This window comes from Tetrahymena thermophila (assembly GCF_000189635.1).
Source record: "Tetrahymena thermophila SB210 genomic scaffold scf_8254697, whole genome shotgun sequence".
Taxonomy (NCBI): Eukaryota; Ciliophora; class Oligohymenophorea; order Hymenostomatida; family Tetrahymenidae; genus Tetrahymena; species Tetrahymena thermophila.
In genome coordinates this window covers 252554-266239 of record NW_002476463.1, presented here as the reverse complement: position 1 = coordinate 266239, position 13686 = coordinate 252554, and the positions used below count along the sequence as shown (strand labels likewise).

The 13686-nt window shown below is 20.1% G+C and overlaps 5 protein-coding genes across 5 annotated transcripts; 4 read left to right on the top strand and 1 right to left on the bottom strand. All coding sequences in view use genetic code 6, as the record gives it.

Annotated features, from left to right (window-relative positions):
* Positions 1-491: 491 nt before the first annotated feature.
* Positions 492-1247, top strand: TTHERM_000091619 (transmembrane protein, putative; the record flags this gene model as incomplete). The annotated part of the gene is made up of 1 exon (XM_012796732.1): positions 492-1247. Exon 1 carries the CDS (start codon positions 549-551, stop codon positions 1245-1247), a length of 699 nt encoding a protein of 232 aa, XP_012652186.1. The 5' UTR covers positions 492-548.
* A 1223-nt stretch (positions 1248-2470) lies between these two features.
* On the bottom strand, positions 2471-4643 carry TTHERM_00091630 (hypothetical protein; the record flags this gene model as incomplete). Its single annotated transcript, XM_001012815.2, has 4 exons — positions 2471-2479; positions 2583-2797; positions 2990-3501; positions 3583-4643. The coding sequence occupies 4 exons, from the start codon at positions 4641-4643 to the stop codon at positions 2471-2473; spliced, it is 1797 nt and encodes a 598-aa protein (XP_001012815.2).
* A 970-nt stretch (positions 4644-5613) lies between these two features.
* TTHERM_000091629 (hypothetical protein) lies at positions 5614-10238 on the top strand. The gene is made up of 10 exons (XM_012796731.1): positions 5614-6024; positions 6077-6117; positions 6163-6203; positions 6315-6404; positions 6464-6553; positions 6759-6938; positions 6983-7072; positions 9682-9771; positions 9832-9921; positions 9972-10238. The coding sequence occupies exons 1-10, from the start codon at positions 5631-5633 to the stop codon at positions 10054-10056; spliced, it is 1191 nt and encodes a 396-aa protein (XP_012652185.1). The 5' UTR covers positions 5614-5630; the 3' UTR covers positions 10057-10238.
* A 401-nt stretch (positions 10239-10639) lies between these two features.
* Positions 10640-11272, top strand: TTHERM_00091650 (transmembrane protein, putative; the record flags this gene model as incomplete). The annotated part of the gene is made up of 1 exon (XM_001012817.2): positions 10640-11272. The coding sequence occupies exon 1, from the start codon at positions 10673-10675 to the stop codon at positions 11270-11272; it is 600 nt and encodes a 199-aa protein (XP_001012817.2). The 5' UTR covers positions 10640-10672.
* Positions 11273-12545: 1273 nt separating this feature from the next.
* TTHERM_00091670 (transmembrane protein, putative) lies at positions 12546-13139 on the top strand (the record flags this gene model as incomplete). Its single annotated transcript, XM_001012819.1, has 1 exon — positions 12546-13139. One exon carries the CDS (start codon positions 12546-12548, stop codon positions 13137-13139), a length of 594 nt encoding a protein of 197 aa, XP_001012819.1.
* Between the last annotated feature and the right edge of the window lie 547 nt (positions 13140-13686).

Below are 13686 nucleotides of genomic sequence, written 5' to 3'. Positions count from 1 at the left end.
ATTTATCTTCAATTGTTCTTATTTCAAATAACTTTTTTAAGTTGACTTTTAAATAAATATTTTTAATTTTTAAAAATGAATGTATTTAAGATTATTATGAAATATTGTACTTAACTATTCAAGTAATACATCTTTTTTTTGGTTTATGATAAGAAATTGAAAAAAAAAAATTTGAATTTATGAATCATTAAAGTAAATAATAAATAAGACTTTAATTTTAAGTTATCTAATAAGAATTAAAGGATATACAAAAGAAAATTAACATTTTGTTAACTTTAAATTTTATTTTGAATTTAAATTATATTTAGAAATAAAATAATTTAATTATTGAATTATAGATGTAATAGTATGTGCCTATTTGAATTATGTATTTTTATTTATGCTTTAAAAAGTTCTTAGATTTGATTAGAAAATTATTAAATAGATAAATAGTTAGTTGATGATTTAAAATATGTATAATTAATTATTTTTACAATCTATTTTATTATAAAAAAAATTAATAAATAAATAAATAATTTAAATAGCTAATATCTACTTTCTTTAAATTGATGAATATGCATTTAACTAATATAGTAATTATTTTTATTGTTTTAATAATATATTCTACTTAAGCGTAAAGAGCTAATGATTGCTTAAAGTAAGGATTCTAACAATGTCTTGATAACTTAGGATAATGTACATCTGATTTAAATTCCTGCTCATAGAATTGCAACATATCTGATGAGTGCGAGGAGTCATGTTGTTTGGATGGATATTGCTTAAAATAAGAATTATGTTAAACTAATATCTCTTCTGACTAGCGTAGAGATGCGTAACTCTCTAAAAAAACTTAAAAATTTAGCTTAAATAAATTTTTAGAACATCTTCAACCATTTTTTTTTGCTGTAATTTGTCTTTCACCAATATTTTGCTATGCCTATTGTAAATTTAGAAGCACTATTTAAACAACTGTCATTTAATATGAAGGAGAAATCCTCAATACTGAAAACGAATAACAAGTTTAAGAGAAGTCAGGTTAACCACTTAGTTAATGGCAGAAATAAAAATAAGAAAATTAATAGTAAGAGCAACTAGAATCTGTTTCTACACAAGAAGATAGTAAGTAGCTTCCACAAAAATAGTTAGATAAGTCAAATATCTAAGGTTTTTCATTAGATTGTTCACATTTTAATGCCAGTGTATTCTAGCATGACTACGAAAAGTAAATATGTGGAGATACTACTTTTTGCAAGATAAATTAATAATGAATGAATGAAGATAGATAGATAATATATAAAATTTAAGTTAAAATAATTATATTAAATAACTTACAATTAATATCATAAATATATTATTTTAATATTTTTGTATGTAAAACTTCTACTTTCTTGGTTAATTTATTAAAAGTATAATTTGCTAGCTTTTTAAATTAACTATTTCTCTTTGATAATAATTATAACGATATTTTTAAATTTTTTTTAATCATCTAATCTTTGAATAATTCATTTGCATTAATAGTTATGAACAAACAAATAATGTAAATCCTTATATATTAATCAGAACACATATTCTCTTTATAATTTTTGCATTTTTGGAAAAACAAAAGGTTAAGATTCAAAAAATTATAGATTGAAGGTATGTATTGATGAAAATTTATGGTAAATGTCGATTAATAATGTCATAAATATATTTATAAACAATATTTAAACCAAAATTTTAATTGATAAATAAATTAAAATTAGATTATCTATTACTATGAAAGAAAAAGAAAATTTAAAAAGTAAAAGTTATGAATAGTTCGTTAGTTAGTGAGAAATAAATTATTATGACATAAAAAATATTTATAAAAAGTAGTTTTATGTGATTAAAATAGATTAAGTAAAGTGATGATTATTGTTTGACATAAATTTTAATTTAGCTAAAAAGTAAAATGCGAATTTGAATAATCATTAAATTTGTCAGACATATTCTAATTATTTTACTATAAATTCAGACTTTTGTTGTTATACATCTAGATTCGTTAATTTTTTGACAATTTTTTTGAAATATTTTATTTTTTAAGTTAAATCTATTCCTTTTATAAATAATTTAAGCATTTTAATATGGCTAATATTTTTTAGTAAAGCCATTAATTAGTTATCATCCAAACCCCACATTTATTGTTGCATCTAAAATGATAGGTAATTTAGATTTTTTTTGTTATCAAATAATTCGATTGTTTTTATTAAATCATCAATCTAGAGAACATGACCTGCTTAATTAATACTTAGATCTAACATTCTCAAACTTTTAAATGTAATTATATTTTTTACGATATATTTTAAAACATTACTACTAACTTTATTATAATCATTGATGGCAAGTTTAAAATATGACAAGTGCTAGCATTACTATATTGCTTTAAATAACACTTAATATTCCTTAGTTTCTGTTATACTGAAGCGATCAAATATAAAACTTAAGTGTTTTAAGTTTTAAGAATTATTATTTATCAGACATTCTAAATTTTATATTATGCTTTTATTTTAGAACACTTGTAAATTTTTGTATTCTAATTTTCTTAGATTTTTATAATTTAGAAATAAATCCATAATTTTAATTACTTCTTCTTTTTTCTTAATAAAATCCCAGTGAAATGTTATAGAAAGACCATTTAAATTAATTATTTCTTTAATAATAGTTTACAATTTGCATAAATTTGTTTAAGTTAATAAGCAATCATTTTGTATTTCTAATTCTAAGTCTTTTTGTAAATCTTATTCTTCCTCATATTCGTAAAAAAATAATTTTTCTTATTTAAACTCCAACAAAGAGAAATCTTTTAAAATTAATTTATTTTAAAATTTAATGTTTTTTTCATTTAATTAAAGCGAAGATTTAATCTATTCAAAAATAGAGAGAGCTAGCTCTTATTATTTAATTTAGAATTTTAAATTTAATTTATGGGTTGACATGCTTTGAGGGATTGTCTTGATCAAAAGCTCAGCATCTGATTTACTAAAATTCTTACAATTCTAAATATTTAAATCAAAAGCATATTAAATCTCTTCAGCATCTCTTTTAAAAGCAAATGAATCTTTTTTAAACTCAAAAATAATAAAATCTTTGATATCTATTTTTTAAGAAATTTAAACATTTTCTTTTTAATCGAATAAATAATTTATGTTTTCTTAAACACCATGAAGCAAGAATTTATTCTTGAGTTTTAATTTTATGTCAAGAGAATAAATTTTATAATTTCCTAAAGAGTTTTAAAGTTATTCATTATTCTAAGTTAATTTAAATTATTTTAAAATAGATGATATAATTTTTATTAATTATTCTGCATCTGTTTTTATTAAACTTTAATCATTTTAGACATCAACTTCAATTATGTTTTCTTTTAACTCATTTTTTTCAAGTGAATCTAATGACTTTTACTTGTATTCTAGGTATATGTAGTCCTTAAAAATTATCTTAAATTAGACCTTGCTATCAAATTAATTTTCAAAGCCTTATAAAAGTTAATGAAGTTTATCAAAACTAATTAATTTAAATTTTAAATCAACTATTTTGATTTTTGAAAATTATCTAATTGGATTGTATATTAATATTTATTTTTACTTTAAGAATTCGAAACCTAAAGTTATATTTTGTATTTTTTACATTTTCTGAATAAATTCTTTTAAATATAATATGTCTTTTTAATCATTTATTAGGGAAGTCATTTTAAAAACAGTGAGATTTTTGCTCTTTTCTAACGTGTTTTGTAAAAAGTCAAAAGGAAGTTAAGTATCTAAAACTTTCAAATTTTTTGCTCCTATTTCGAATTACTTCATATTCTTTGTAAATTTATCCTAAATATTCCCATTTTATTCATAATTAAAATATAATTCTTCCAAGTCTTTTAAATTGTTTATAGATTCAATGGTTTTACTTAAATTTATTGAATTAAAAAATCCTTCTAAGTTAATAACCAGCTTTTTTACTTTTTTAAGCAGTGGTTTTATTTTATCTAAGTTTTAACTATTCGAAAAATGAAATTTATTTAATTGTAAAAGGTCTATTGAGTTATCTTAGTTTCTATTAAATGTGTAGTTTACACCTTCTATTTTTAGATTTTAATGATCTTTGATTTAAGTAAGAAAAGCAATTAGCTCTAAAAAGACTAAGTTGCATTCTTTATTAATATTAACTTCAATTTAATCAACATTGTTAAAGACTTTGAAGAATTACTTTATATTTTCTACGGTTTTGTCATTAAAAGAAAGTTTTTTTTTATTTTAAAAAATAATTTTGTCAATAATGCATAATTATGATATCTCTTATCCAAGCTATAAAAACTGATTTTTTTCTAAAAAATTGTCAGTTAAATTCAATTTTATAGATTAAACAATTAATTTCTTTTCCTCTATTAAATTATTAATTTCAGATAATTATTGCTAATCCATTTAAAGATTTTAGATATCATCCTTTGCATTTTAAGTGTATTAAAGAGTTTAACCCTTTATTTTAACAATAATTGTTTAATTGTCTTAAATTTTTTTATTTATTTTAAGCTCAATTTTGTATTTCAAACTCTTAAGTAAGCTGCAAACTTATTGGTAAAAAGTTTTCTATTCAATTTCAAATTAAATAGATTTTATTATATTAAAATCACCTTCACTATTATTTTAATTTGCCATTTATTTAAATGCTTCTTTTTGTGATTAATTTGTTTTATCTATTTATTATTTATTTCTTAATTTCTTATTGAGCTTTTATGCAAATATTTAATAGTAGTTTTAAGAATTCGTATTAGTATTTTATAAGTAAAATGATTATAAAATAAACTAGATAAATCAATAGAAAACACTTATAAGAATTAATATAGCTTTTTATAAATAATTAAAATATTAAATATTAGTTTAATTAAATAAATTTAAAGGAAAAGAATATTTATTAATTGTTTTTACAAGTATTTATCAAATTATTATTAAATTCATTAAAATATTTGTATTGAGAAAGAATTTATCATAAGATTTTTTTATAAGTTTTAATCAAATAAAATAAAATTATTAACAAAAGAATTCTCAAATTTAATTTAAACTGATAAGAATTTTTCTTATAGTTAAATAACATAATTTAGCTAATTCTGATTCATTTCGCTCAAACAATGTCGTATTGAAAAATTTCATAGATAATTTTCAAAAAAAAGGCTAAGAAATTATAAATTTTAATTGAAAAAATATAATGATAAATAAATAAAATTTTTCAATTTTAATTATCTTAACAATTAATATAGATTTAAAGGTAAAACACTTCGCAAATACTTATGCACTTATTTAAATATGAATTATTGCAGGATAATTCTATTAAATTTTACAAAATAATTTAATTTGGCAATTATGCTTAAAAAACAAGAGTTTTTATTTTGGAGGATTATTTTATTATATTTTATTTTTAACTATTTGTAAATGAAGTTATTAACAAAAATTTTTATTTATTTATTTATTTTATTTTTAGTCTAGAATTTTCAGGATATTTTTTTAATATTTGGAATTATTAGATCAATAAATAAGGTATTTTTTATAATCTAATTTTTAGAGAGTTCTAAATACATCCAATCAATTAATAATATCAAAGAGTGAAAAATTAAATTCTGGATATTAAATCTAATAAAAATAATAAAAATGGAGATGTAAAAATAAATCGAAATAAAATAGCAAATTAATATCTAAAAATTATCAGAGCAAGCATTTATAAATATAGAATCCATTGAAAATTTACTTTAGCAAATTTAAACCTAATATTCTTAGTTTTAAAATTTTGATTATTTTGGTAAAGACGATAAAAACAGTCTACTTTTATTATGTTTTGATACTAAATTATCATTAAACGTAGCACTTAGAATATTGAGAACTTAAGGTAATATCTGGACTAAAGTTTACTCTGATGATTAAGTCCTAAGGATTTATTAGTTAGAATAGGATATACCAAATTTATTGAATATACATTACTAAAATGTTTAAAATAAAGATGAAAAAGAAGTTAATTTGCTAATGTTTGAAATCAGAATAACAAAAAGTATGTTTCAATTTATCTAATAATAAATATTGATAATAATTCTTAAAAATAGAGCTGATTTAAACTTATTCAAAGTTCTATAAGCTTACAGATGTAATAAAAAATAAGTTAATTTAAAAAAAAAATTATTTTATAAAGTATTTAGAACATCCACATTAGTTGAAATTTTTGGTTGATAGGTAAAAAAAGAAAGCCTTATTTATATTTTTCAATTTTTAATATAAATTCTCACTTTAAAAATTATCAAATAATTATATAATCATATTAAATTTATATTTATTTTAAATTAGAGATTCTAAAATGAACTTAAATTAAATTCAAAGCTTAAAAGACAAATTTTAAGAATATTCCAATTTGCTATATGTGTCTTTATCGTTTTCGTAAAATTATCTTAATATTTCATATTATTTATTTGCTCTCTCTAAAATAATTAAATTAGTAACAGTAATCTAAAAGAAGTATCAGGAAAATTGTTGGCATAAATATTTTCTAAATGTGATCAATTGTTTCACTTAGAACTTTATCTGGCGTAGTCTGATTTAATTATTTAAAAAAAATACTCTAATTCCTCATTAATATCATTAAAATTAAATATAGCACTTCAAGTTTTTAAATTATTGCTTTTTTCAAAGTTTTTACTATTGATAAAAATTGATATTAAACTCCATTAATAAAAATGAATTAGAGTATTTATAAGTTTTTAAATTGAATAACAGTTATTTTTTTTAATAAAGAGCTACCTAAATTAGTAATTCTACTCCATTATAAATAATTGATTAAATTTCTCTGCATAAATCCATGAGATAGCTTATAATATCTTTTGCTTGCAATTAATTGAATAACGAGTCAGGTTTGCTGTTAGGAAAAAGTCTTTCGAAATTATAATAGTTATAAAGATTAGAATTGAACTATAAGTAATATTCAAATTTTATTTAGTAGCCAACTAATTTTTATCTAGTACTAACTAGTTAGAAGATACAGCTGCTTAGTATATTGGATAAGGGCTTTCTTAGTTACATAATTTATAATACTTGGCTATTGAATTTCAGTAAAATAAAAAGTATTTAAATTACTCTTTATTATTGATATTTCTAACTGTATTAGGAATAATAAATTCACTGTTGATGGAATCAAATATTTAATGCAATCTATATCTTTAATGTAGAGTCTATCTGTTTTAACACTTCTTATTGCGTAATTATTAGATAAAATAATTTTAAGATAGTATTTTTATTTTGCTACAAATGAATAGGGCGAATCGTTTTTCTTATGAAGCTGGGCCATATCTATTGGAATTTCTTCCTTAATGTTAGCATCTAGTTTACCTTTAAACTGAAAGAGCGTAAATTTTTATCTTATTATTTATAAAATTTTCTTAGTCTTATTTTTCAAAAGGTTCTTAACATTTAAAGGATAATATGGAGTGTACGATAAGAAAATTTTAAAAGGAAAAAGGCTTGTAAATTTAAAATTGTAATGAAAATGTAACAAAATTTTATGAAATAACAGACTGATAAAATAAATAAAATCACTTTTTATAAATTTAATTGTCTTCAAACAAATCTAAAATAAACATTTTTTAAATATTAAGTAAATCTTTGCCTTTCATAGAGCTTTTATAAACAAAACTTTTAAAATAAAAAGGCTTTAAAGATTAAAATACTAAATATTTCTAAAGCAGATCTTAAATATATATTATCTTTAATTTATAATAGCTTGATGCAATCTAAACATTAAATTAATGTATTTTGTTAGTGAATAGAATTTTATAGTCCAATAAATTTATTCAATTATTTGGGCATAAAATAAAATAATCCTATTCTTGATATGAAGTAAGAGTAGAAATTTTTTTGTATATTTAAATTTTTTTATATTATTAAATTATTTGATTAGGCAATTAATTATATATGCTTGAAAGTAGAAAGTTTTTACTTTAAAGGAGTATTTTTTATTCTTTTTTAACTCTTTGTATATAAAATTATTTAATAAAAATTTTTTATTTTTAGTTTAGAGTTTTCAGAATATTTTTTATATTATTCATTAGAATTATTAGATAAACAAAATAAGGTTTTTTTTATTATAATCTAATTTTTAAAGTGTGATAAAAATATTCAACTAATTAATAAAATAAAAAAGTGAAAAAATTAAATTTTGGATATTAAATCTAATAAAAATGGAGATGTAAAAATAAATTGAAATAAAATAGCAAATTAATATTTAAAAATTATCTAAATAAGCATCTATAAACATAAAATCAATTGAAAATTTACTTTTGCAAATTTAATCCTAATTTCCTTAGTTTTAAAATTTTGATTATTTTGGTAGAGACAAGAAAAACAGTCTAATTTTATTATGTTTCGATACTAAATTATCGTTATATGTAGCACTTAGAATATTAAGAACTCAGGGAAATATATGGACAAAAGTTTACTCTGAAGATTAAGTACTCATGATTTACTAGTTAGAATAGGATATACCAAATTTATTGAATATACATTACTAAAATGATTAAAATAAAGAAGAAAAAGAAGTTAATTTGCTAATGTTTGAAATCAGAATAACTAGAAGTATATTTCGATTTATTTAAAAATAAATATTTATAATAATTGTTTAAAATAGAGCTGATTTAAACTTATTCCAAGTTCCATAAACTTACAGATGTAATAATAATGATTTTATTTTATAAAAAAAAACTATTTTAAAAAGTAAATAGAACACCCAAATTAGTTGAAATTTTTAGTTGATAGGTAAAAATCTATTTTTAAATTTATTATTTAATTAATTAAAGCCATTTTAAATTTTATCAATAATTTATTCATGTTGAAATTTTATTTATTTTAAATTAGAGATTCTAAAATGAAGAAAAAATAAATTTAAAGCTTAAAAGACAAATTTTAGGAATATACTAATTTGCTCTATGTGTCTTTATCATTTTCGTAAAATTATTTGATTATTTCATTTTATTTATTTATTTACTCTCTCTGAAATAATTAAATTAGAAACAGTAATCTAAAAGAAGTATCAGGAAAATTTTTGGCACAAATTTTTTCTAAATGTGAACAATTATTTCACTTAGAACTTTATCTAGCGTAGTTTGATGTTATTTTTTTTAAATACTCTAATTCCTCATTAATTTCATTAAGATTAAATATAGTATTTCTAGGTTTTAATTACTTGTGAATATTGATAAAATTAAGGGTAAAAATGGATATAAAAGTCCATTATAAAAATAAATTAGAGTATTTATTTATAAGTTTGAAATTTGAATAAGCTTTTTTTAAATAAAGATCTACCTAAATTGATGATTATGCTCCATAATAAGTAATAGATTAAATTTCACTGTGTAAATCTTTAAGATATCTTATGATATCATTTTCTTTCAATTAATTGGATAACGAGTCAGGATTGCTGTTAGGAAAGAGTCTTTCGAAATTATAATAGCTATTAAGATTAGAATTGAACTATAAGTAATATTCAAATTTTATTTAGTATCCAACTAATTTTTATCTAGTACTAACTACTTAGAAGATACAGCTGCTTAGTCTATTGGATAAGCGCTTTCTTAGTTACATAATCTATAATACTTGGTTATTGAATTTCAGTAAAATAAAAAGTAATTAAATTACTCTCTATAATTGATATTACTAACTCTATTAGGAATAATTAATTCACTGTTGATGGAATCAAATATTTAATGTAATCTTTATCTTTAATGTAGAGTTTATCTGTTTTAACACTTTTTATTGCGTAATTTATTTATTTATAAAATATTTTTAGATAGTATTTTACTTTACTACAAATTAAAAGGGCAAATCGTTTTTCTCATGAAGCTGCACCATATCTATTGGAATTTCTTCCTTAATGTTAGCATCTAATCTACCTTTAAACTGAAATAGCGTAAATTGTTATATTATTTTTTATAAAATTTTGTAATTCATTTTCTTAAGGTACTTAACAATTAATGGGTAACATGGAGTGCACAAAAGGAAAATTTTAAAAGGTAAAAGGCTTGTAAATTTAAAATTATTATGAAAAGTTAACAAAATTAAATTTTATTCATTTACTCACTAATAAATAAATAAATAAAATACATTTTATCAAAATATCTAAAATGAAAAATAATAAATATTTCAAAAATTCAAAATCCATAAAATTATTTTATTTTGCTTGTTGTATCCATTTTTTAAAACAAACTATAAAAAATAACTTAACAATTTGATTTTCCATAATAATTTTTGATCTTTTAAAGTAGGATATTATATTTGATTATGTAACACTTCCGCAATTGAAATTTTAAATAGAAACTTAAATTTAGTGCATTCATTATTGAAAAAATACTAATGGGTATTTTTTATTTAAAATTTTTTGTAGACTTTTTGTGAATAATTACGAAATTTTAATTTATCTCACGATGGCTATTAACCCTTTCAGTGGGGGAAATTTTGTCTTATAAATTTTTTTTAAAACTTGACTGATTAAAAAAATTTTAAAATTTATCAAAAAATATAAAGTTAAAGAAAGAAGAAAAACCCCACCCCAGAAAAAAATAGTGGTATTCTTAAATTACATAAATTTTTTCAAATTGTCTTCAATAATAAATAATTAATTTATTGAAAATATTTGGTATAAAAAAAAATCAATAAAAAAAATGAAAATAATTCAAACTTTGCTTATTATTAAAATATTATTTGCTTTCATAAGGTGCTAAACCTAAACCACATCTCCTAATACTGATAATAGTAGCGATAGTGGCATAAGTACTGCTGTTGCAGTTACTATTGCAGTATTACTGTTTGTAGTCATTGGAGTTTTGTGTATATCTTGTTTTGCTTATCATTGCTATTATAAAGATAGATTAAAAAAACTAAAGTTATAAAAAGCAGCTTAAAATAACTAATTTAATGAGTTTATGGTAAATTAAAACGGATAGCAAATGCCCTAAGTGTAAATGAATCAACAAATGTACTACAATAATTAACCATTTATAACGACTACATAGCCAACTTAACCTGCTTATTATGATCAGTTATAGAATAATTACGTATTATATTATCCAAATAAACAATAAGTTGATACTCCTACTTAGCAATAAATGTTTATTGCCCCTTAGCCTCAATAGTAAATACCTGGGATATATTAACCATAATTAGGAGTTATGTAACCACAATAACAGCTTGTAATGGGAATTCCTTTGAATGATGATTAGAATCCTATCACTGATAAAAACCAATAAACTATATCTCTTTGAATAATTAATTTTTAATACTGACTGGGTGAGTTTGGTTTATTAAAAAATAAAAAATGAATGAAAATAATAAATAAAATTTTAAAACAAATCAACAGAGAAACACAAATTCTTTCATTTATAATTCTATCAATGAACCTAAACTTACTAGCATTTTATATGTTTCCATACTACTTAAACATAAAATTTCTTATTATAATATTTGTAATTAAATATATTCACTTTAATATCTTATTCCCTCAATATCTTTAATTAATTTACACCAGCTTTATTAATCAGAAATTCATGAATATCTTTTACTTTTTTATTAATTATTTGGCACTTTAAGTTTCTATGAAAACTTAAAAAACAAACGGGATAAGTTAATTTATAAAAAATATTGTTTGTTAGTGGTACTATTTCAAAGTGTTTTCTTATTTAGAATAGGCTCCAATTGTTTAAGATAATTCTTTTAACTTTAAATCATTTCCTTATATTTATTATTGCGGTTGTTATTTAATATTATTGTAAACTTCTTAGCGTACTTGCTAAAAAGTTTTAAATCCAACTTTATTTTCCTAAAAAAATAATATAATCAAAACCAACCTAAAGAAAGCAGGATCCATAAATTAAATTTACTATGTTCAGTACTTCTTATTCTGTGAACAAGGTTAAAAATTTTTATTTGTTAGAAGCATACCATCTAAATCTTCAATTATGCTAGTTGTTAAGTATTGCATTAACACATAAAATTGTTTTAGTTAATTTAATTATTATTATTTGTTAAGACACACACATAAAATATAGCTATGCAATTATAAATTTTAAATATTATAAATTATTTAAATAATTCTTATTTAATTATGTATTTAGTTCTTATTATCTTAATTCTATGTCTTTCTTCGTCTTATATACTTAAGTTTTTAATCCATCTTTATTAAAAGAATAATTGTTAGACTTGGGCAGGATCTTTTAGTCTCTCTTGGCTTTAGGAGATAATAACAAGATTATGATAAATTAAAATAGTTAGAATATAGTAAATTAATTATAATAAGATTAGCCTTGTAATTATTATTGGGGGTAATTAATATTAATATTATTGTGGTTATTAAAAAATATCTTTTCTTATATTGTAAATAAGATTCATTTATCCATAAAATTAAAGAAAGAAGAACCCCACCCCGCAAATAGGTGTATGCTTAAATTATAAAATTTTGATAAAATTATATCCAATAATAAATAATTAATTTATTTAAATTATTTGGTATAAAAAAAATCAATAAAAAAAGAGAAGATTATGAAAATAAATCAAAATTTGCTTATTATCAAAATATTATTTGCTTTCATAAGGTGCTAAACCTAAACCACATCCTCTAATTCTGATAATAGTAACAATAATAGCGATAATAATTCTACAAAAATAACTGTGATAGTATTTTTTACAGTCATTGGATCCATAGGAGTTATACTTGCAGTCCTTAAGAAATGCCATAAAATAAGATAATAACGATAAAATTAAGAAAAAGGAGCTTAAAATAACTAATTTAATGAGTGTATGGCAAATTAAAACAGATAGCAAATGCCCTAAGTATAAATGAATCAACAAATGTACTACAATAATTAACCATTTATAATGACTTCATTGCCAACTTAATCTAGTGATTAAGATTAGTTATAGAATAATTATCTATTAAATTATCCAAATTAACAATAAGTTGATACCGCTACTAAGCAGTAAATGTTTATTGCCCCTTAGCCTCAATAGTAAATACCTGGGATATATTAACCATAATTAGGAGTTATGTAACCACAATAACAGCCTGTAATGGGAGTTCCTTAATATCTTTAGAATCCTATTACTGATAAAAACCAATAAACTACATATCTTTGAATAATTATTAATACTGACTGGGTGAGTTTGGTTTATTAAAAAACCAAAAGTGAATGAAAATAATAACAAAATTTTAAAACAAATCAAGAGAGAAACACCTTGAAGTAAAAAGAATTTAATTGAATGTTATTAAAAAATAAAACAAATAAATAATATATTATTTAATGTAACATACTTTCTCTTTTGTTAAAGACTAAATCTTTAATTAAAAGAGTTTATTTTCATTTTAGTGAATTTACTAATTTATTTGATGCTCTCCATGTTTATGATAACTAATTCCTTAAAAAATACATATTTATATATCAAGAAATTAATTACTTTTAAAAATAATAAATAAGATATAATTATTTTACGTAATGTAATAAATTTCTTATTATCAAATTAAAAATGGTAAATCAACTTTTTAATTATATTTCAACAACTTAATATTAAAGATCTATCAATAAAATTTTAGCTTTTTGATAAATAGTTATATTTATATTAACCACAAGAAAAGATTAAAAAATTAAAATATTTTTAAATCTATTTTATTCACAAAAAACATTAG